Source organism: Chiloscyllium plagiosum, unplaced genomic scaffold (assembly GCF_037043375.1).
Source record: "Chiloscyllium plagiosum isolate Xiang-an unplaced genomic scaffold, Cpla_swu_hap1 HiC_scaffold_11, whole genome shotgun sequence".
Classification (NCBI taxonomy): domain Eukaryota; kingdom Metazoa; phylum Chordata; class Chondrichthyes; order Orectolobiformes; family Hemiscylliidae; genus Chiloscyllium; species Chiloscyllium plagiosum.
Window position 1 is genome coordinate 55,628,273 of NW_028270149.1, and position 25,668 is coordinate 55,653,940.

Sequence of the window (25,668 nt, forward strand, 5' to 3'; positions counted from 1 at the left end):
TTATAAGTTTGGAAGGTGCTGTCATAGGAAGTTGGAAAGTTGCTGCCGTGCATCTTGTATTTGGTGCACACAGTTGCCATTGTATTTACGTGGTAGAGGGACTGAGTATTTACGTGATGGTGGATGGAATGCCAATCAAGCCATCTGCTTTATCCTGGATGGTTTCCAGCTTCTTCAGTATTGTTGGAGCTGCACTCATCCAGGCTCATTTACGCTTGCTAGAAGCGCCATTTGTTTGTAAGAAGGGACCATATTCTCTGAAAGTAAAATCAAAGGTTTAAGCCTTGTACATTCTTGAATTACCAGGGAGCTTCGAGAATCTATAGCTCTCCATTACCATCTCCATAGCATTGCCTTGGCCTATCAATCAACTTGCTAACAAATTGGCACCCTTTTCTGCTGTCATATAACTTGTGATCATTTGAAAAAAGCTCCGGCAACGAATCTCACTTGTCATTTTAATTTTGAACAGAAAGTATTTTCAAATCAATATATAAATGCTAAATATTTTGGCATTGCAGCTATGAACATTAATCAATAGGTCACATTAGCTAAACACAAATCAATGGGATTTTTTTCAATACAGAGACATAGTTAGCTGGAAGCAGTTTAAACAAATCATCATGCGTTTTATTCTCGTTGATGAGGACTGGACACTAAGTTAGGGAGTTGGAACCAGAACTGTCACCTCTTCTACCACGGGGATGACCGAATCTCTCTCTGTGTTCAGCGCCTTCCCCTCTACATCGATCGTACTCTTCTTGTCGCTCAATAAACTCGTGCAGCTTTTGAATTTGGTGGTCCATTTTCCTTTCGAAAGATTCTTGTCTCTAGCAAAATAAGACATATTAAGATACAACATGATTTTATTCTATTTAGAATGGTGGAATTTCTATTTACTGAATTAACTGGAGGGAATCCAGAGGGACAGGATTTACATGTATTTGGAAAGGCACAGACTGATTATGGATATCAGCATGACTTTGTGCATGGCAAATCATGTCTCTTGAACTTGATTGAGTTTTTGGAAGAAGTAATGAAGAGGATTGATATAGGCAGAGCAGTGGACGTGATTTATATGGACTTCAGTAAGGTGTTCAACAAGGTTCATCATGGTAGACTGATAAGCAAGGTTACATCACATGGAATACAGGAAGAACTAGTTATTTGGATATAGAACTGGCTCTAAGATAGAAGACAGAGAGCAGTGGTGGAGGGTTGCTTTCCATCACTAATATAAATGATTTGGATGTGAATATAGGAGGTATGATTATTAAGTTTGCAGATGACAACAAAGTTGATGGTGTAGTGGATAGCGAAGAAGGTGACCTCAGAGTACAACATGATCTTGATCAGGTGGGCCAATGGGCCAAAGAGTGGCAGATTGACTTAAATTTAGATAAATGTGAGGTGCTGCATTTTGGAAAGGCAAATCAGGGCAAGACTTTTACACTTAATGGTAAGATCCTGGGGAGTGTTGCTGAACAAAGACCTTGGATTGCAGGTTTATAGTTCCTTGAAAGTGGATTTATAGATAGGCAGGAAGAATGCATTTGGTATGCTTGCATTTATTGGTCAATGCATTGAATATGGGAGTTGGGACGACATATAGGAGTTGGCAGCTATACAGAACTTTGATGAGGACATTTTTGGAATAGTGCATTGAGTTCTGGTCTCCCTGCTATAGGTAGTATATTGTGAAACTTGAAAGGCTTCAGAAAAGATTTACAAGGATACTGCCAGGGTTAGAGGATGAATAGGTTGGGACTATTTTCCTTGGAAGGTTGGAGGCTGAGGGGTGACCTTAGAGGTTTATAAAATCATGAGGGGCATGTATAGGGTGAATAGACAAGTCTTTTTCCCAATGTGGGGGAGTCCAAAACTAGAGAGGGTTTAAGGTGAAAGAGTAAAGATTCAAAAGGGATCTAAGAGGCAACTTTTTCATACAGAGGGTGCTGTATTTATGGAATGAACTGCCAGAGGAAGTGGTGGAGGCTGGTACATTTGCAACATTTAAAAGGCATCTGGATAGGTATATGAATAGGAAGGATTTAGAGGTATATGGGCTTAATGCTGGCAAATGGAACTGGATTTATTCAGGATATCTGGTCAGCATGAACAAGTTGGACTGAAGGGTCTGCTTCCATGCTGTACAACTCTATGATTCTATAATTGATTATTCAGTAGCATCATCATTTTTTCCATTTCCTTTTTCTTCATATTTGTTCAGCCTTTGGATGTGAGTAATGGGTTAATGAGCCAGTATAACCATAACATTTTGTTTTTTTGTTTCATTGAATGGTTTGATAAAAATAAGTGCTATTTTACATGCTTCTGCTCCAGTTACTAAGTCTAATAAATTGAATTTCAAATTAATCTTAAGTGTAAATGTCAAACAAGATAGCCATTTGGACTTGGATTCTTTATCAATGTGATCAAAATTGTATTACGACCATGAGCTAAATTGTACAAGGCTCATATTCTATTCCCACCTTATCTAAAAGCTCACCAAAGGGAAATTTGGCTGCCCAGCATATTGGAATTTTTTGGATGGGATTTCCTCCCTACTAAATCAGAGGGTTTTGCTTCAGACCGCTGCGAGGCAGAGGCCAGCACTTCAACACAGAGGCATGTGTGCTTTCATCTGAATTTGTGTAAGTAGGTACTTTGTCAGGAAAGAAGATGGCAGATTCAGCCAAGAGTATGAGAGGATTGGGGAGCTGGGGATAGAGAGTCCATGGTGTGAGGACAACCTGCAAGTACGGGGAAGAGTAAAGCCTTGAGAAAGAACCCTCAGCTGGGCTTCGAGCACTCAGAGAAACCTGCGAGGATGGCTGCTTGTTCTGAATATCTCCTTCTCCTGGTTAAGTCTCTATAGCAGCAGAATGAGGTCCTTAAGTGGGCATTAATTGCCCATAAAAGGGCCTCAATAGATCCAGTGGAGGCAGAGGTAGATGATGAACAAGCCATTCATTGGATTTGACAGGCACCTCAAATGCCTTATCTCTACTTCCCCAAATTGAATTCCACTCACCACTATTCTGCTAACTTGACCAATCCATTGACAATTTGCTGTCATCTACAGTTTTCTTCTTCATCAAATACATGACAAACTTTCATATTACTTACAGACTTCTCACTTATGCCACCTACAGTTTAACTCTGCATTATGAACATAAACCATGAAAATCTTGGCACCATGTAATGACTTTTGTAGAATGCAACATCTGACCATTATCCTTTGCTTTCTATCACAGAGACACAGTGGCCCAGTGGCCCAGTGGTATTATTGCTGTATTGTTAATCCAGCGACCCAGGTAATGTTCTGGGGACCCAGGTTCAAATCCCATCATGGCAGATGGTTGCATTTATAGTCATAGTGATGTACAGCATAGAAACAGACTGTTCAGTCCAACCTGTCTGTGCTGACCAGATATCCCAATCCAGCTGAGTCCCACCCAGCCCATTTCCTGCCAAACCTTCTATTCATTTACCCATCCAGATGACTTTTAAATGTTGCAATTGTACTAGCCTCCACCACTTCCTGTGGCAACCAATTCCACACACCTTCTGTATGAAAAAGTTGCCCCTTAAGTCTCTTTTATATCTTTTCCCTTTCACCCTAAATTTATACCTTCTAATAAAAAAATCTGGAATTAGGAGTCTATCAATGACCACGAATCCATTGTCAATTGTTGGAAAAACCTATCCATTCACTAATGTTCTTTAGAGGAGGAAACCGCCTTCTTTACCTGGTCTGGCCTACATGTGACTCCAGACCCACAGCAATGTGGTTGGCTCTTAACTCTCCTCTGGACCATTATGGATAGGCAATAAATGCTGGCCTAGCCAGCGATGCCCTCATCCTATGAATTAATATTTTTTTTTAAATTTGAATGCCACTTGTCCCTGATCCTATGACTTCTTGATTTTCTGACCAACTATGTGGAACATTAACAATAGCTTTACTAAAATGCATTTCACAGAATTATAAATGGGTTACAACACAAAGAGATTTTTTGGATTTCTGTGTCTATACTGACACTAAGTGAAACTCAGCTATTCCCCTCCCCCAATCTTTTCCTGTAGCTCAGCATTTTTATTACGTTCAATTAATGATCCAATTCCTTTAAAAAATTAAACATGCCTCCACTACACTCTCAGACAGAACATTCCAGAACCTAAATACTTAATCTATAAAAGTTTCTCTCAAGTCACCATTGATTCTTTTGCTATTTACCTTACATTGGGGTCCTGCTTCTCACTCTTCCACCACTGGGATTTAGTATTCTCCCTACTGACTATGTTTAAAGACCTCATGAAAACTCCTCTCAACCTCTCTTCTCCAAGGAGAACAACCTGAACCTCTCCAGTTTATCCACAAAACTATAAAATCTCTCATGCCTTAACAAATCCTCTGAAATACTTTCTGCACCCTGTTGAATGGCTTTGCATCCTTCCTAAAACTTTAGCTGAAAGTGTTATACACTGTATTCATACGATGCTATACCAATGTTTTATAAAGACTCATTACCATTTCCAACTTTTTTTTACATCATCTTTATCATAAACTATCTCATCATCCAGAGAACTCCAGCTTTTGTGCCCCAGGTTTTCTTTTCAACAAAATCTATTTCAATTGTTTCCGAGCTATCTTCTCTTTAAAGGCATAGATCAACTACAACTTGCCTGCTAATCTTTGGTTCTGATTTACCTGAGCCAGATCTCTACTCACCATACTGAAATTGACTCTCATCCAAGTAAATATTTTTAATCTAGATTGTTCATTGTTTGTTTGTGCAGCTAACATGACTTATGATCATTAGTCAGTAAATGTTTCTTCATTGACACCTGATCTATTTGATCCATCCCAATTCCCAGGACCAGGTCCAATAATAGCTCCTCTCTCCAAAGAGAAGAAAATTGGAACATACTGAAACTCTTTCCTGTCTTCACCAGTTACACTACTGACAGTTGAATGAAACAGGCATAAATCTAAGTCATGGTAACTGTCAGCTACATGAGTGTGGTGCACAGGACCTGGATTTCATGCTGAAAAAGCTTTGAATGACTTCATTAGATCTACAGAGGTGAATATAAGCAACTTTCAGGTGACACTATAACACTACACTCCACAGCATTCTCCTCCACAGTATTCCTTTGATTGAATTTGTAGGTGCGTCATTTGTTTCTTTTGCTCTAAGTCTCCAAATGAACAGCTGACATACACACATTCTCATCTTATTAGCCTCTTGCAGCCATCTCTTACAGTTATCTACCTCTCATGGTAGTTGTCTTTTCCTTAGGATGGGCAATATTTCAAGACTTGGAGGCACATTTTTTAAAAAAGGAGGAGAGAGACTTAAAAAGATATGAGGGGCAAATATTTTACACAGAGGGTGGTCCGTGTGGGGAATGAACTTCCTGACGAAGTGGTGGATGTGGGTACAATTACAATGTTTAAAAGGCATTTGGGTAAGTATATGAATAGGAAAGATTTGTAGGGATATGGGCCAGCAGCAGGCAAGCCAGGAATAGCATTAGGTATACCTTAAAGTAAATTGTCAGCTTGGTGAAGCTACAAAACAGGACCACTTGCAGGCCAAACAGATGAGATTGAACATCAGCATCCTGCCATTTCAATGGTGGTGGACAATTAAACTGCTCACAGGAGGAGTACATTCCACAAATATCCCCAATCTCAATAATGGGGTAGCCCAGCACATTAGTGCAAATGATTAGGTTGCAGCATTTGCAACAACGTTCAGCCAGACCACTAATATCGAGAAGGACATGTTAGTAGCTAACGGGAACACCACCACCTGCAGGTTCCCCTCTGGACCACTTACCATCCTGAATTGGAATTATATTGCTTTTCCTTCAGAATCACTGGATCAAAATCATGGAAATTCCTCCCTGAGGCAGTACATACAAAAATGGACAATGGGCAATAAATGCTGACCAAACCAGCAATGCCCTTAACCTATGAATGAATTACTAAGAAAATGCAGTGCCAGTCAACACTCAAATATTTCTTTCCTTCATTTTAACTTTCATTTTACTTGATTTGGCATGAATTCACCCACTCTAACTCACTATCCTTCTCTGTCATTTCTCTGCTTCTTTCTAAATCTCAACACTATTTTCCCTGATATTCACAGAAGGCCCAGATACCTCAGCACTCTTTGAGCCAAAGGATGCAAAAAAGGTTTAACTGACAGAGTATAACACAAAGTGCCAGATTCCAGTCCATTATTTGGCTACATTTATCACTGGTGATTCAGGGACATTATCATGGACAAAGATTTCACATTTCATTTCTTCATGACAATGAATATCTTTACAAATATTTCAGCAACTGTAAAGTGCTTCCAAGGCTAGCTAAAGCTGAAGCTTTCAACCTGAGGTTTACTTGAGTCAATATCCCTAAGAGTCTGACGTGTTTTCAAGAGGCCTGCCAATCTAGCAACTTTCTGGAATTAGAACTTTTAAAAATTGAATTGTGATTTTTTTTTAAACAAAGCCCAGTGTGCTATTTCTGGCATGCACTGGTAGCATATTTCACGAAATTGTACACCCTGGCATACGAAGCAGCATAAGATGACAGAAAGGAGCAAAAATAATAAAAATAAGATGTTGACACTTTATTGTACTGTGGATGGAGAATAGGAAACCCTGCCCTCTTCTTATCAACTGGACTCATTAGTGATTATTGACAACAGGTTATTTACATGCAGCTCTGCAAACTGGAAAGGTTGGTTGTTCCTTTTGGAATTTACAACCAGAGCCAAGTCTATGGTCAGTAAATTAGTCCCTGAAGTGGACAATAGAAGAAACAACGACAACAAACAATAAGAGAGTTTGGCAGTGATTAATGGCAATTACTTAAGGGAAAGATTCTAATTAATAAAGCAGATGAACTAAATGTACAGAAAGACACTTGGAAGTATGATCTCATAGCTATTATTAAAACATTGCTAAAGAAGGACAGGAACAGTAACTCATCATTCTCTTTACAAAAACAGAGTATATGCAGACATGTAGTTTAGGAGAAGTATGAAATATTCAGAGGGATAAACAGAGCAAGAAAAATGAATTGAAAGTGGATAAATTGACACAGATGAAACATAGAGTCATAGAGATGTACAGCATGGAAACAGACTCTTCGGTCCAACCTGTTCATGCTGACCAGATATCCCAACCCAATCTAGTCCCACCTGTCAGCACCTGGCCCATATCTCTCCAAACCCTTCCTATTCATATACCCATCCAAATGCCTTTTAAATGTTGTAATTGTACCACCCTCCATCACATCCTCTGGCATCTCATTCCATACACGTACCACCCTCTGCATGAAAAAGTTGCCCCTTAGGTTCCTTTTATATCTTTCCCCTCTCACTCTAAACCTATGCCCGCTAGTTCTGGACTCCTCAACCCCAGGGAAAAGACTTTGTCTATTTATCCTATCCATGCCCCTCATAATTTTGTAAACCTCTATAAGGTCACCCCTCAGCCTCCGACACTCCAGGGAAAACAGCCCCAGCCTGTTCAGCCTCTCCCTATAGCTCAAATCCTCCAACACTGGCAACATCCTTGTAAATCTTTTCTGAACCCTTTCAAATTTCACAACATCTTTCTGATAGGAAGGAGATATCAAAGACTCTGACTATATTTTCCAATCTTTTCTGCATATAGATTTGATCCAAAGGATGAGGTAGAGAATTGTTAATAATGTATTGTTGATTTAAAAGGATAAAAGGATACTTGGAATAATTACAGGTGATTCAGCCTAATCTTGTGATATGAGAGTTATTTTTTCAGTAACTTTCCTTTGGATAGACACAAATAAATGAAAGCAATTAGCATGGATTTGTTCTGGGAATGTTGTACCTATATAAGTTGTCTGAGTTTCTTAAGGAGGTAACAATTAGGGCTGATGAGACTAACATATTTGATGTAGGCTACATAGATTTTAGCAAGAATTTTAACAATCTCCAACTTGTCAATGCCCCTTGATTTCCTTGGGTTTTTACTTTTCTAAACAATCTCTAATGTATATTGGAATTGAAAAATGTGTTGCTGGAAAAGCACAGCAGGTCAGGCAGCATCCAAGGAGCAGGGGAATCGACGTTTCGGGCATAAGCCCTTCTTTCGATTCTCCTGCTCCTTGGATGCCGCCTGACCTGCTGCGCTTATCCAGCAACACATTTTTCAGCTCTGATCTCCAGCATCTGCAGTCCTCACTTTCTCCCTGTATATTGGAATTGACGAGTTTGATCCAAAATTGACACATAGGTAGTAAACAAGGGTAACAGTTGAAAGTTGTCTTAGTGCCTGATGGACCCAATAGGGTTACACAGGGTTCAATGTAAAAGTTAGATGTTTGTCACGGTCAGTATATAAATGATTTCAAAATGATTACAAAATTTCCACAAGATACAAAATTTGACAGCATGGTTGATTTTGTCAGAAAGTTGCAGACTGCAGGAAAACATAAATGGGCTGATCAGAAAGGCAGGAAAGTGACAAATGAAACTCAATACTGAAAAGTGTGTGGTTATCACAAGGAATGCAAACAGCACAAGGGAATGTACAATAAATGGTAGAATGCTGAGAAGTCTGAAGGGGAATGAACATTGGAAAGCATAAACCCAGAAGGCAACACGATAGGCAGAAAGGACTGTCAACAAGTCATCAATTAGCCAAAGCATACTTCACAAAAGCAATGGATATCCTAAAACAATACATTATACTAGTAAGGCAAGAGCGAAAGTACTATGAACAGTTCTAGTCTCTCTGTTACACTATGGATGTGATTGTAAAGGATAGGATATCAAGAAGATTTATAAAAAACTGAGATGGAATATTTTTCTTTAGGACAAGGAGGCTGAGACGGATTTAATTGAAATGTATTAGGTTATGAGGGATCTAGGTAGAAACGGTAGGAAGAATCTATTGACCAGTGAGGTCAGTAACCTCAGTAATTGCGAGAAGTTTAGAGAGGAATTATGGCAAATTCTTTTCACTCAGAGATTGAGAATCGTAAATTTGCCAACTTAAAAGGAGTTTTTTTATCATCAAAATAGTTTGCATTGATGCTGATTCAAAACATCTTTACATCCTTCAACTCACATTGCTACATTTGAGAATCTCCACAGACAAACTCACGCACTGAAATATACCTTTCTGGCTCTCTCTTCCTTTGCTTTCCTTCTTCTTTTTTCCAGATTAAATTCACTCTTCACATCTTCTTCAAGTCGCATTAAAACAGATCTGTCCTTCATATTCAATTCCTGATTAATACAATAACTTAGAAAAATCAATATTTTTAATAATCATTTGTTTGTGCCTGTTCACTTGTTCATTTCTAATGTAATTTAGATTAGATTAGATTACTTACAGGCCCTTTGGCCCAACAAGTGCACACCGCCCCACCGAAGCGCAACCCACCCATACCCTAACACTATGGGCAATTTAGCATGGCCAATTCACCTGACCTGCACATCTTTGGACTGTGGGAGGAAACCGGAGCACCTGGAGGAAACCCACGCAGACACGGGGAGAACGTCCAAACTCCACACAGTCAGTTGCCTGAGGCGGGAATTGAACCCGGGTCTCTGGCGCTGTGAGGCAGCAGTGCTAACCACTGTGCCACCGTGCCGCCCACTAACAGATGTGGCAAACAGACAAAGATGGAAGATTTCAGTTTGAAAAAGAGCAAATCTATTAAAACAAAGATATAATGTTGCTCAAGTTAAATGTGTTGGCTATGAATTTGGTTCTGCCATTGACACTTACATATCTAACAATCTGATTGCCCAAGTCTGCCCATCCCTGGACAACATCGAGGAATTTACCATGGCCAATCCACCTAACCTGCAAATCTTTGGACTGTGGGAGGAAAACGGAGCACTCAGCAGAAACGCATGCAGACATAGTGAGAATGTGCAAACTCTATACAGTCACCCAAGGCTGAAATCAAACCCAGGCCCTGGATATGTGAGACAGCAGTAATATCCACTTGCCACCCTTCCTTTTTAATAGAATCTTGACAATGCAGATAGAGGCCATTTGGCCCATTGACCCTTTGAACAGCATTCAACCTAGACCCCATCACTCCACATTTATCATGGCTAATCCATCTAGCCTGCACACTGCTGGGCTTGGGCAAACCACTTAATAATTTGTTAGCTGCTTTATCCCATGGTAGACAAAAAGAAATAGGACACTGATGAAATTCACTTGATAAATTCAGTACAAAGTCGTTCGCATGCTGTCCTACAACCTTTCCACATTATCATGATTTCCAGTGTGTTGATTATTGCAAATCTCTCTTCAATGTGAAGCAGAGGTCAAACACATCTGTCAACACAAACTTTCTTTTTAGACAGCTCCTGAACTAGCAGATATTGCTACTGAATGGCACCCAGTTTAGGAACTCTTTAAAATAATGACCCAGCCCCAATTAAATTCCTCAGAGACATTGGATGAACAAATAATTGCGGCACCGCTAGAAAAAATTACCACTTTTTAGCAAGCTTGCACTCAAAATACATTTTAAGGCAATTCATATCTAAGAAACTGTGCAGCCATGACCATATGCAGCAACCCCTGGGCAACATCTAGGCTTGGGGTCATCAGTGGCAAATTACATTTGCACCATGTATGTGTCAGGGAATAGCCATCTCTAACTCGGGAGAATCTAACTATCACCTCTTGACCTTCAATGACATTACAATTCCTAAATACCCTTCCATCAACATCCTGGGGGCTACCATTGACCAGAAACTCATCATATAGATATTTCAGAAACTAGGAAGTTGGTGGTAGGTAACTCATCTCCTGACTCCACAAAGCCTGTCCATCATTTAAAAGACACAAATCGGGAATTCTGATGGAATACACATCACTTGCCTGGATAGATTCAGCCCCAACAACATTCAAGAAGCTTTACACCATCTAAAACAAAGCAGGTTACTTGACTGGAACACCATCCACCATATTGAAGATTCACTCCCTTTATCACCGAAGCATTGCGGCATTAGTATGTACCATCTACAAGATACATTGCAGCAACTCATCAAGGTTCCTTCAACAGCATTTTCCAAATCTGTGACCCCTACAAACTAGAAGAGCAAGAACAGCAGTTGCATGGGAACATCATCACCTACAAGTTTCCCTCCAAGTCACTCACACACCATCCCAGTTTGGATCCGTATTGCTGTTCCCTCTCTGGCAAAAATTCAAAATTCTGGAGTTCCTTTTCTAACAGCAGCCTCAGGATTGATGCAATTTAAGAAGACATCACACCACATCTTGTCCAGGGCAGTTAGGAATGGGCAATAAATATTAGACTAGTCAATGACACCCAGTCATTGAATTAATTAATAAATGTACGACTACCCTATTCATGGAAAATGATCAGAGATTCCAGAATGATGAAAACATCAAAAATTGTTATCTATTTCCAACATTATAAAAGGCATAGAACATGAATTAACAGAGGCCAGATCCCATCACCAAGTCACCCTATTATTTGCTAGGGTAAATAACCTGGTTATTTCCTCGTTATATTTACTGGTCAGCTAAGGCTTTTCTGATTGGCCTAGGTTGACAACCCCAATCAAGAACCTTGAAGTCAACCTGTACTCAATCACTACAGATCCCATTATTTTGTAAAATGAACCAAAGCAGAGAAATACAAAAACCAATAGAGAAGCACTGAAAAGATCCCTGATTAATTGTACACCACTATTCACCCTACTGATGTGAAAAATACATGTATAATTTCTAACCAGACTTTAGTATTTTCTTTTTAACATTTTATAATAGGATTACAAAAAATGCAATCTTTGTATGCACACCTCTTGCTGAATTTGGTGTACCAATTCTTTTGCTTTTTGACTATCTTTACTTGAGTCTGCCAGAACAGCACAGCATTTCTGTTCTTTTATCAAGTTTTTGATCTTTTCTTCTGTTTGAATCATGTTGAAATACCTTTTGGAAAAAAGAGATTTGTTAAAATAGCTAATAGTACCAATTCCCAAAATATTTCACAAATATTAAATTCCTTTCTTATGTGTGATTACTGTTACAATTGACAACAACATGGTCACCGATGTTGTGGTTCTGTTCGCCGAGCTGGGAATTTGTGTTGCAGATGTTTCATCCCCTGTCTGGGTGACATGCTCAGTGCTTGGGAGCCTCCTTTGAAGTGCTTCTGTGATGTTTCCTCCGGCATTTATATTCCTCACCACTATAAATGCCGGAGGAAAGATCACAGAAGCGCTTCACAGGAGGCTCTCAAGCACTGAGGATGTCACCTAGACAGGGAACGAAACGTCTGCAACACAAATTCCCAGCTCGGCGAACAGAACCACAACAACGAGCACCCGAGCTACAAATCTTCTCACAAACTTTGAATGGTCACCGATGTTTGCATAGCAGTATTATCTAAACAGTAATAAGTGGTCAGGTAATTTGTTTTCATTGAGATATTATAATCTGGAGGTTCTGGTGTTGGACTGGACTGTACAAAGTTAAAATTCACACAACACCAGGCTATAGTCCAACAGGTTTATTTGGATGCAAGGAAAGTTAGTGCTTCCGAATAAACCTGTTGGACTATAATCTGGTGTTGTGTGATTTTTAACTTTGTGATATTATGTTAGTTAAGGGATTTATATTCTGAAACATGAGAACTTCACTGCACTTTTTCAGAGAGTATCATGGGATCAATTAAGGTTTCAGAAGACAGAAACAAAATGCTCTAGAAACTGGAAATGCACAGCAGATCAGGCAGGTTGACATTTAGAGAAATAACTGATGTTGCAAAGAGTTCTGTTGAAAGATCATCCATCGGAGACTTTGTCTACAAACATCCCCAGACTTACTGAACATTTGAATTTTGTGAGAATTTGTCAAGATACCAGACAAGGCACCTGTGCTTTTTGAAAGGTAAAAAAGATCACAGCAACTCTACTAATAAGTGAGAGGTGATGCACTTGAACCTATGAATGGTGGAATATAAAGCATGAATTGAGATTAAAGCTAGATGAAATTTCCAAGGTTGTATGGAGAAGGCTATGAATTGATTTGCAAACAAAGACAATTATTCAATTTAATGGACTGAAGATCAGGGACCCGCAAAAGCAGGAAAAGGGTACTGAGTCGGATGATCATATGATCATGGTGGGGCAAGCTCAAAGGGCCAACACCTGTTCCCATTTTCCTATGTTTCTATCTTATAGCATTTTCCTCAGCAAGCAGACAGAGCATTAATATTTTCAAGGCAGCACCTCTAACAATACAGTATTCCCTTAGGTTTGAATCTGCTAAAATATCAGATTCAATGTTGGAATAAGACATTATGAATCCATAACCTTTTGTACATTTAGAGAGAGGGCTTCTTTATGGAACCATAACAAATTTCTCTAATTTTTTTTCAAACACAATTAATCAATTCTATTGTGGTTAACTAAAGAACGTTCACTCAGAATTGGTGTTCATGGGGAGTCTGCTAAAGAAATTAAGAAGATAGGGCAGTCATCCTGGTGAATAGGAAGGAAACAAGGTTGGGGTGGAAATGTCAGATGGTAATGCAGATATTTTGGTCACAACAAATTTTACTTTGAGAAAGGAGCACACCTTGAGTTAGGAGAGACTATTTATCCTTAATATAGCTTGTCAATAGCGATACCAATCGGTCCCAGTGTTTCTTATAACTTAATAGATCCCCACAGATGTACTTTATAAAACCACGTTTTCTGCCCTGCAGCTACAAGACACAGTTGTTTTAGGAAAAAAATGTGGAAAATTAAGAAAAAAGTACTTGCTCCATGGCTGAATTTTCACTCCGATGTGAGGTCAAGAATGGAGTCAGAATGGCAGAGAACTTTGAGTCAACTGTTGGCATGCCAGTTTACAAGAACCATACTATTTCCATGCCTTTTAGTTTAAGTCAGTTTAAATGTGGAATGGATACCAACCTTTTGTTCAGGTAATTTGTAGGTCAATTGGACTAGACTGCACAAAGACTTCAAGGTACCAAATAAACAACAGTAACTTAGAGGCAGAGTCCAACAATTCTAAGAGAGGATTGGAATTCCAGCATTCCTTTTATACCTTGCTTTCTACCTGTCCAAAGCTGTAACTGCAAACTACACATTGTAAATTATTCCCCTCTCCCCCTGAATAATGGTGACCCAACAATTGTGACTATATTTTATCGTCAATATTTTCAAAGCTGCTAAGAGGACAGCTCAAACAGGGACATTGTTTCTCGGCATCCTTAACTTCAATAGTAAACTGCAGTTTCTTCCATGATGGAAGGTCTCTGATTGCCTCTTCCTTAATCAGGAGCACACCTCTGGCCATTATATAGCCAATTCAGGGAAAACCTGGTATGGAATACCTGATCCTGGTATGGTGTCAGGCCCCTCACTTGAAACAAATGTTGTGGTCCTGGCCTAAATTACAACATCCTGTCACCTTGTAAGTGGGTTAATACATAAAATAGCTATTCAATTTGTGCAAACACTTTCTGATACTTTAAACTCCACCTAATCTGTTTCCAGATCCTTGAGGTCAAGGTGCAATAGAATTTGAATCAATTCCTATTTTCAGTTTTACAAGATGGCCTGTTATCTTACTGCTACATATTGTAGGCTGGGAACTACTTACCTTAGTAATGTTCTGTCTACAATAAATATTATTAAGATTCCCAGTGATTGTAATACTGGAAAAATCATACTCCACAATGAAATCTGGCTTGTTAAGTAATAAGTTTATTTTAGCAGTTGGTGACCACGATGGTTAGTCACTGTTCAAAGGAACAGTATTTTGTGGATCATTATGGGCATATTCCAATAAAGACTGCTGGGAGTGACAAAGTCATAAAAAGGATGACACTTTGGAGGACTATGAGCCAATATAGGTCAGTGAGGATAGAGGTGAGTGGGATTTGTTGCTGGAAAAGACATGTATTACAGAGCTTTGAATGAGATTACATTAGTTTATAGAGGGTTGAGCATAGAAAGCATTGAAATTGTGAAGATATGCATGAGGGATTCAGCAGCAGATGAGTTGAGATGGAAGCAGCAAAAGACAATTGCCAATATCAGGGCACAAAACTGAATCCTGAGCCTATGCTGAAACACAAATTCAGTCATTTCCTTGGAGACAGCCTTCTAATTTGCTCACTGATGGGTCCATTATTCAATTAGGAATGGAGGAGGGGCTCCTAACATTGCAGGCCAAACTGAAGACAACCAGCTCTGAAGTCTCCGGGCACCAACAGAGAGTGAGAGTTACTGAGGCAGCCAGAAGACAGCAAACCCCAGAGTAGTTTCCAATAATATAACTGTGTACTCTCTCGTTGGTGTCATGCTATGTAGATCAGAGAGAAAAGCCCTTTGATGAAATCATTAGGGCTGCAGGGTTGCAGCATCCCTGTCTAATAGACTTCTTTGTGACAGAGAGCCACAGGCTTCAGCGGGCAACTGTGCCACAGTCAGAACAATGTGGAGCCAAAATTAACGGCAGCTATCTCTCTGACATCCTTCAAGTGGTGAGAGATAGTGCGAATGCAGTCTGAATACCTTCATTAGGTTAGCTGAAAAAGCCAATTCTGGAAGGGCAATGCCTGCCTCAAGTGGCACACATGTAGCTGTTCCTTCTTGGTGCTGTGTGATGATTCCTGCTGTGTCTTGTTTTGCAGTGCTGGAGTTGCCATTTGCCTTGATCATCAGCTAGAGTTTTCCGTTGACAGCTCTCATGTGAAGAGAACAATGTTTTTTGGGAAAAGACAGTAAATGGACACTGGCTAAAATAAGATCGGCCATTATCACATCAAGCAGCCGAAACAATTCAAATGGCTTACTCTGCTCCAAATTCATTTATTGCTTTGACAGCCCCTAATTTGGTAGCCCCTAATCTCGTGATATGGGCTCCTCACAAAGTGCATCTTTTCCACCCGGTTCCATGTGCAAACAGTGAATCCTTCTTTACTTCATTAATTCTTGCTTCGTTGTGATTGTGACTTTTTTTTAGGTGATGCCAAGGATGTCTTTTGGACACTGGAGATGAACTAGAGTTAGGCTTGAGCTTCTCTTTTTCCCTCTTTGGAGTTTCTTTTCCTGATAGAAATAACTTATCCAGGGTGATATGCTGTAAAACAATGCTAAATATACAAATCATTTACGTAAGTATTATGTTCCTGCATTAACGGGGTGCTCAATTTCAGAAATCAACTTTCCACCTCAAGGAGGCAAGCAATCATTCACACCCCAGAGTCTTCCTATCTCCTCTCGAAATTCTCCTGTGGTGGTAGGACAGCATCAGCAACCTGTTTGATCATGATTACCTAACAAGTGACTATTTAACAGCTGCTATTTAGCAAGTCTCTGCTCCATTCCCATACAGGAACTAGTAAACTTCAGTATATTTTCACAGAGGTGAAAATATGCTGTCTTTATGCTGGACAGCATATGGAGTTGGTATTTATGCTGGACAGCATATGGAGTTGGTATTTATGCTGGACAGCATATGGAGTTGGTATTTCATTCAAGTTCAAACAGAACACTCACACTTCTGTCAGCCCACTTTGATCACCATATCAAATATTGGATATGGAGTGGCATGAAACTTTCTCAAAGTAGGCAAGTTTGCTGAGTCTTACCCATACAAGGCCAGTGTTTTTCAAATAGTAGAGCTTCTGACCAACCTGTTACTTAAAGAATTGTTGGAGAGCAGATCCATGCTGCTACTTGCTGCCCAACGTTAATTTCCTGGAGATGGAACTTCTGCCCATCACTCAGGAAGAGGCTGTTTTCCCTGGAGCACCGGAGGCTAGGAGGTGACCTTATGGAGGCTTATAAAATCATGAGAGGCATGGATAGAGTAAATAGACAAGATCTTTTCCCTGGGGTGGGGAAGTCCAGAACTAAAGGGCATCGGTTTAGGATGAGAGGGGAAAAATTTAAAAGAGACCTAAGGGGCAACTTTTTCATGCAGAGGGTCGTGCATGTATGGAATGAGCTGCCAGAAGAAGTGGTGGAGGGCAGTACAATTACAACATTTAAAAGGCATCTGGATGGGTATATGATTAGGAAAGATTTGGAGAGATATGGGCCAACTGCTGGCAAATGGAACTAAATTTGGTTAGGATATCTGGTCGGCATGGATAAGTTGGACTGAAGGATTTAATTCCATTCTGTATATCTCTACAACTCTATCACTAAGTACAGTTTTGAAAGCTACTGTGCAATCTATGATTGGCAGGTCTCTAGTCCCAGCAGCACTAGAAAGTGCAATGGACAGGACTGGGACTCCAAGCAGTCCTCAGAGTGAAAGTCCTGAAATCCACAACTGTGTAAGTGTGGAGATCTCAGGGTGAAAATGGGAGGTGATATTTAGAAGTGGTGGGTAAAGGGGACTGGAACTACTGGCAGAGAGGAAGGATTATTTGGAGTCTTACTCATTTTCTGGTTTTCCCCCTCTTCAAATGAACACCTCCCACTATTCTGAAAATTGAGGCTAATCAACTGAAGAAGATGGAGGTCATTAATTAGCTAATTCATGGCCTCAACTGGTGTAAACCACTTTGTCTAACCCTTTCCAGTCCCATTGTAAAGCTACTGAGGGAATGGTGGAAAGGTTACTCAGGGAATCTTACAGCATCTTTTTCACATCTACAAACCTGTCAGAGGTGGAATGTCAAATTCTGCCAAGAGGGGGAAACCCAGAAAATGAGGAAGACTCCAAATGATCCTTCCTCTCTGCCAGTAGTTCCAGTCCCCTTTACCCACCACATCTAAATATCACCTCCCATTTTCACCCTGTGCTCTCCGCACTTACACAGTTGTTGATTTCAGGACTTTGACTCTAGGGACTGCTTGGAGTCCCAGTCCTGTCTATTGCACCTTCTGGTGCTGCTGGGACTAGAGACCTGCCAATCATAGATTGCACAGTAACTTTCAAAACTGTACTTAGTGATGGAGTTGTACAGCATGGAAGTAAACCCTTCAGTCCAACTTATCCATGCCGACCAGATATCCTAACCTAATTTAGTTCCATTTGACAGCATTTGGCCCATATCCCTCCAAATCTTTCCTATTCAGATACCCATCCAGATGCCTTTTAAATGTTGTGAAACCATTTCCACTTGGTGTTTTCTGGCCTCCCCCAGCTTACTATCACCTTCTCCAGGGCAATTAGGGATGGTCAATAATTGTGGCATAGCCAGCAACATCCAGATCCCACAAATGAATTTTTTAAAAATTCCTTGCCTTTACTCCCTAGTCTTAATCCCTATCTCCAGCTCTTTCTGTTATGTACTTCTAAGTCACCCATTAGACTATCTCCTCCTTCCACACCCTTTTGAAATTCCAGTTTCCTTCCTTGCTCCTCATCTTCTCTGATCTTGATATGAATCAATAATTTAAAATTAGTTAAATATCAGGACTCAGAAAATAATTGAAGTAATTGAAGCTTATGTCTGTACCAGATTAACTTCAAACCCATCAAACCATCACTAACATTTCTGTACTTGAAAGATGATACATTAGGGTAACTGGAGTCTTTTTTACCACAAACAATATGTAGCAGAAAATAGGCTTATTTGAAATTCTTGAAAGAATCCCTTTAGTCAAAGAAGAAGATATGTCAATTATTTACCTGTCCCTCAGAGCCTTTTTGCTTATATTTTTCTTGGATTCATTTGTGAGCCATTCCTGCAGATCAGAAAGGTTTATCCCCTTCGCAAAACCTTGATCTTGAAGATTCAGTAGTTGCTTCGCAAGTAGCCTCTGGGGAACCAAAATAGTGAGTTATTTCCTATTTTCCAACATGCTCAAAAAGTGAATTTGGTTCAAAGATATTTTATTGCTCACCTGTTCTTGTGCATACTTCCTTTCGAAGTCTAACTTGATGCTGGTTAAATACTGTCTATACTGATTAAATTCCTTCAGGGTGCAAATAATCTGAAAAAGAAGAGAAATAAATTACAAATTAATGAATCCAATGAGGGATCATTGGGCTTTAAACATTAACTCTTTTTGCTCTCCAACACTTGCTGTTTTTGGTATTAATTACAGCTGTATTTTCAACTATAATGGAATGTGGTTTATCACTAAGGAAGCTGCAAATATTTGTTACAAATACTATTATGTCTAAGAAATGTTTATGAAGAATAGGATTGAGATTTAAAGAAAAACGTCTTAGTGTCAGGAGATGGTGGCATATGAGTAATGACACTGGACTAGTAATCTAGAAGCCTAACCTCTGCACATAGACCTGTGGACCCTGCAATGTTCTTACTGACAAAGGGAGTGTGACATCCACAGCTCACAACTAGGAGCTTGTGACAAAATTGGGAGAACTGTCCCACAGTTATATAAGAGCCTTATGCAGTCATCTTCCCAGAATTATACCTTAAAGACGATGCCCCAGGCACTACCATATTACTATTCCTTGATATATCTTGCCTCAGTGACTGGACAAGTACATCAGGTATGCAGTTGGTAGTGGTATGCAGTTGGCTTCAACATTGACTCCAGACCCCATGAAGTGTTGCGATATCAGGTCAAACATGGGCAAACTCCTGCTGATTACCATCCACTCGATGAAACAGTATTCTTCCATGCTGAACACAACTGAATGGCACACTGTGTGTGACAAAAGCAGCAAATGTACTCTAGGAGCATTTCCATGTCAATCACCAAGACTCAGCACCAATTACTCACTGCCGAGAGTGTGGTGCTGGAAAAGCACAGCAGGTCAGGCAGCATCGAGGAGCAGCAGAATCAATTTTTCGGGCATAAGCCCTTCATCAGGAATGTGGGGGTGGTGTTCAAGGAGGCTGAGAGATAAATGGGAGGGGGGGTGGGGCTGGGGAGAACGTAGCTGGGAATGCAATGAATAGATGGAGGTGGAGGTGATACTGATAGGTCGGAGTGAAGGGTGGAGTGGATAGGTGGGAAGGAAGATGGACAGGTAGGATAGATCGAGAGAGTGGTGCCAAGTTGGAAGGTTGGATCTGCAATAACAGGAGGGAGGGGAGATGAGGAAACTGGTGAAACCGACATTGATTCCATATGGTTGGAGAGGCCCAAGTTCTTCCTACAGTTCTTCCTACAGTTGTTGGGTGACTAGGATTTGGCGGTGGCGGAGGCCCAGGACCTGAATGTCCTTGGGGGAGTGAGAGTGGGAGTTAAAGTGTTCAGCCACGGGGTGGTGGGGTTGCCTCATGCGTGTGTACCAGAGATATTCTCTGAAGCATTCTGCAAGTAGTTGTCCTGTCTCCCCAATGTAAAGGAAACCACATCGAATGCAATGGATACAGTAAATGACACGTGTGGAAGTGCAGGTAAATCTCTGATGGCTGTGGAAGGCAACATCACTTCTGTCCCCATTGTTGCCGCTGTCACAGCTACCTCCGCCCCCACCGACATCACCCATACCATGCGTCCCATCATTTCTGTCCTCGATGATATCACCTACGTCACCTGTCCTGGTGCTTCCAACCCCGTAGCTGCCGCCGTCGCAACCACTTCTCCCTCCACTGACGTCACACACCTGAACATCGTTGACAGCCTTCCACATCCATCAAAGATTTACCAGCACTTCCACACACGTCATTTACTGTATCCATTGCACCCGATGCGGTCTCCTCTCCATTAGGGAGAGAGGACGCCTACTTGCGGAAAGCTTCAGAGAACATCTCCAGGACACACGCACGAAGCAACCCCACTGCCCCATGCCGAACACTTTAATTTCCCCTCCCACTCCCCCAAGGTCATGCAGGTCCTAGGACTCCTCCTTTTCCGCCTGGAGGAAGAATGCCTCATCTTCTGCCTTGGGACACTCCAAACACATGGGATCAATGAAGATTTCACCAGTTTCCTCATTTCCCCTCTCCCTACCTTATCCCAGATCCAACCTTCCAACTCGGTTCCACCATATGACCTGACCTGCCTGTCCATCTTCCTTCCCTCCTTTCCACTCCATCCTCCTCTCCGACCTAACACCGTCACCCCCACCTTCATCTACCTATCACATTCCCAGCTACCCTCTTCCCAGCTCCATCAGCTCCCATTTATCTCTCAGCCTCTTTGGCCCACAACGCTCATTCCTGATGAAGGGCTTATGCCTAAAACGCCAATTCTCCTGCTCCTCAGATGCTGCCTGACCTCCTTTCCTTTTCCAACACCACACTCTCAAGTCTGAATATCTCCAGCATCTGCAGTACTCACTTTCTACTGCTGACTAATATATTCCCAAAGTGCAAAAGGACATAACTGCTGGACTAGCACTGCAGTATAGAACCAACAAAAGTGAAAAATATACGTGACCTCATCCTCAACAGTCTACTTGTAATCATATGTCCATGATAGTATTGGTAGAAATGACCACCGCATGATTCTTCTACAGATGAAGACTCACCTTCACATTGAAAAATCCCTCCATCATATTCCACAGCACTATCACTATCACTATGCTGAATGAAGGAGATTTCAAACAGAGCTAATAATTCAAGACAGGATTTGGAGATGCCGGTGTTGGACTGGGGTGTACAAAGTTAAAAATCACACAATACCAGGTTATAGTCAAATAGGTTTATATGGAAGCACTAGCTTTCGGAGCGCTGCTCCTTCATCAGGTGGTTCATCAGGACAAGACGGACAAAATTCAAGATGGGGCATCCATGAGGTTCTATGGGCCATGTGCAAAACTGTATTCCGCTGCAATCTTAACCTTATGGCCCAGCATATACCCAACTGTACTATTACCATCAAGCCAGAGATCAGCACCAATAAAAAAAGTGCAGGAGAGCATTTCAGAAACAGCACAAGGTGTATCTTAAAATGAAATGCTAATCTGGTGAAACTACAACACAGAACTACTTACATGCCAAGTAGTGTGACCAACATGCAATAGATAGTGCTAAGTAATATCACAACAAATGGTTCAGACCGAAGACTTGCTGTCCTGCCACAACTAGTCATGAATGGCTGTGTACAATTAAATAACTCACAAGAAATGGAGGATCCACAAATACCCATTCTGACTAATGGGGAGTCCAAACTCAGTGCAAAAGACATGTCTGAAACATATGCAACCATTTTTAGTCAAAAGTGCCGAGAAAATGATCCATCTTAGCCTCCACCTGTGGTCCACAGTGTCATAAGTACCAGTTTTCAGTTAAGTGAATTCACTCCACTTGAGACATGGCTCTAGGCACTAGATCCTGCAAGGCTATATGACCTGACAATATTCTGGCAATATTATTGATTACTTGTGCTCCAGAATTAGTCACACCCATAATTAAGCTGTTCCTGTACAGCTACAACACTGACATCCAGCTAGCAATGTGGAAAATTACTCAAGTATGTTCTGTTCTGAAAACGAGAACAAATCCAACTCAGCTAATTACTGCCCATCAGTCTATTCTCAATCATCAGTAAGAAAGAATCATGGGAGCGAAGTCATACAGCAGCATAGGAATTTAAGAAGGCATTTGGTAACATTCTGTGAGAAAGCACACTGCAAAAAAAATTTCAAAAAGACTTGACACAACCAGCACTTAGGCACAAAAGTAGGAGTCTGTCCAATATGATGATATTGGTACGACCGTCAAAAGTTAACTTAAATCTTTAATCAAGTTGTCTGAGCCGTTATGCTACTGACCTATATTTATCCCACAACCAAAAAAGTGAAAAACAAGCGTTCTGTTCATTACCACATTGTTGTTGTGAGATTTTGCTGTGTAATTCTCCATTAGTACAAAAGTACTTGGCTGTATTGCACTTTTGGGGATGATAGATAGCAAAATGCATTGCATGAATGAATATCGTTCCTTTCTTTCTAATGACATTCATATTCAATAATTATCATTCCTCACCTCTTCAGGAAGGAACCTCATATAAAAGCAACCCAAAGAATAATTAATAGAAATAGCATAGAAAAGCACTTACAAGTTTTATAAAATAGTATCAAAACTCTTCAAATCAATTAATGATTCATGTATTATTGTTATCCCATTACCCTATCTCCACATACAAACTAAAATATAAAAAAAACGAAATGATGCCCTGCATTGAACATGTTACATTGTTAAAATGTGCAAAGTTGTCACCTTTCTACAAGATACATTTGAAAAAGATAAGCCATAATTCAAAATTGGGACATCTTTACTGACTGTCAATTACCTTATTGTTTTCTGTGATAAGCCCCTGATTTTTTAACTTTTTCAGTATGTCTTTACGCCTGTAGTAACCACTTAAATAAGGATCATGAAGACTTTGATAGTTGAGTTTTAACAGGTGCAAGTTGGGATCTGTGAGATTGAACTCACAAGATGGTTGATGAAGCTGTAATTAAGACATTGAGCAGTTATGTATTGTCATGAGTACTAAACCTTACAATTTAGTTACATTTTAAAATATCCATTTTAACATAAGAAAAAAGAACTGCAAAGAGGGATGGTGAACACTTATTAACACTTCAGTTCATGACAACGTGATTGGTTGCCATGCAGTAAGGAAACCAAACAAACATAGGGTTTCTCGGTCACTGGTGCCAATAGACACCGGTGCTCCAAAATGAATACCCAATGACCATCAGTACACACCAGCTATGCAGATTCTTGGATGGAGGCCAGTAGGCACCTCAGCCCTGTCCTGTCTTCAGTTCTTCATCACAACAGAGTTTTGTCTAATGGAAGCCTGCACACAACATTGTTTAATATGCAGCTGAGTTCCACATCATCTTGGAGGATGGTGACCAAAATCAGTGGCATGGCAAAACAAAATAATTAAGGTCATTTTCCTATAGTAACCTTTTTTTCTGTCTTTGCAGCCTTAGGACTAATGCTGCCTACTCTGTGGTTCGGCACATTTGGAACCTCGCCCTCAATCTTACCCTTGGGCGACACTTGGGCAGAGAGAGTGTTCTGAAAGATATCAGTCTCAGGGTCAGTATAACATTACCTTAATAGGAATGTTAAGTGTTTCAAGTTGTAGATCAAGAGTCAATAGTACAAAGCAGAAACTCAGCAAATACTTCTGGATATCTTCTTGGGCTTTTCACCAAAACATTAACAGATCTCTGAACAAGAAAAAAATAGGGGAGTATGTCGACTAATTGAGGAGCAGTGACTCCTTCTTTTCAATATCCTCAGTTGGTCACAATACAATTTTTTTCGTTCTTTTTAGCATGCAACCATATCTCACTGTTAACTCATTCACCAGAAACAATAGGTGAATGAAGAACTGGTTGAGCAATAGGAGACAGAGAATAGTTGTTGGAGGGAGCTTCTTGAAATGGAGAAAGGTGACCAGTGGTGTTCCACATGGGTTAGTGTTGGGGCCACTGCTGTTTGTGATATACATAAATGATCTGGAAGAGGGCACTGTTGGTATGATCTGCAAGTTTGCAGATGACACGAAGATTGGTGGAGTAGCAGAAAGCATAAGGGACTGTCAAAGAATACAGGAGGATATAGATAGACTGGAGAGTTGGGTGGAAAACTGGCAGATGGATTTCAGTCCAGACAAATGTGAGGTGATGCATTTAGACAAGACTAATTCAAGAGCAAATTATTCAATGAATGGAAGAGCCTTGGGAAAAGTTGATGGGCAGAGACATCTGGGAGTGGAGATCCAATCTACCCTGAAGGTTGCTGCACAGGTGGATATAGTATGGTTGCCTTCATTGGCCGGGGTATTGAGTATAAGAGCTGGCAAGTCATTTTTAATTTATACAAGACATTGGTTCGGCTGCACTGAGAATACTGTGTACAGTTCTGGTTGCCACATTGCCAAAAGGATGTGGACGTTTTGGAGAAGGTGCAGAGAAGGTTTACGAAGATGTTACCTGGTATGGAAGGTGCTAGCTATGAAGAGAGGTTGAGTAGGTTAGGTTTGTTTTCATTAGAAAAAAGGAGATGGTGGGGGAACCTGATTGAAGTTTATAAAATTATGAAGGGTATAGACAGGGTGGATAGAGATAAGCTCTTTCCCAGGGTGAAGGAATCAATAACGGGAGGTCACGGTTTCAAGGTGAGAGGTGGCAAGTTTAAGGAGGATACACGCAGCAAGTACTTTACGTAGAGGGTGGTGGGCATCTGGAATGCGTTGCCAACAGTGGATTCATTTAAGATGCGTTTGGACAGATGCTTGAGTAGGTGGGGAGCAGACGAATACAGATGCTTAGGAATTGGGCAACAGGTTTAGACAGTAGATTTGGATCGGCTCAAGCTTGAAGAGCCGAAGGGCCTGTTCCTGGACTGTAAATTTTCTTTGTTCTTTGTGTTCTTAAAAAGTGCCTATTACCAGGTTTTCTTGAGTGAAATGAAGATCCATTTTATTACTTATTAACACTGAGTAAAAATAACAAAGACACAACATCAAACACACAACACACACACAAGGAAATGGGGGAGACTATCCAGTACCAAAACGAAAGATAAAGTATGAATTTTAAAGTCTTTAGGATGTAAGCATGCACCACTTGCTTTCTGCCATCCCCTCATAACAACTTAGATCTTTTCCCTTTCAGATACTCAAGAAGCACAGCCTGGCCTTTCAGTGATGGAAGATCAGAGAGACAGTGATTAGAAAGACACTCTGTCACCTGGTGAGTTTTTGATTTGTCTGAGTTTGGGTTTTG

At 40.5% G+C, this 25,668-nt stretch overlaps 1 protein-coding gene across 1 annotated transcript in view; it reads right to left on the reverse strand.

Moving 5' to 3' along the window:
* Window positions 1-444: 444 nt before the first annotated feature.
* Window positions 445-25,668, reverse strand: part of LOC122557492 (fibrous sheath-interacting protein 2-like) — a 35,069-nt gene continuing 9,845 nt past the window's right edge. The window contains exons 3-8 of the mRNA XM_043705240.2: window positions 23,208-23,369; window positions 18,891-18,980; window positions 18,676-18,806; window positions 11,865-11,997; window positions 9,183-9,293; window positions 445-830 (exon numbers count right to left, since the gene is read on the reverse strand). Coding sequence (XP_043561175.2) covers window positions 657-830; window positions 9,183-9,293; window positions 11,865-11,997; window positions 18,676-18,806; window positions 18,891-18,980; window positions 23,208-23,369 — 801 coding nt within the window. The 3' untranslated portion in view covers window positions 445-656. The remainder of the gene's footprint in view (window positions 831-9,182; window positions 9,294-11,864; window positions 11,998-18,675; window positions 18,807-18,890; window positions 18,981-23,207; window positions 23,370-25,668) is intronic.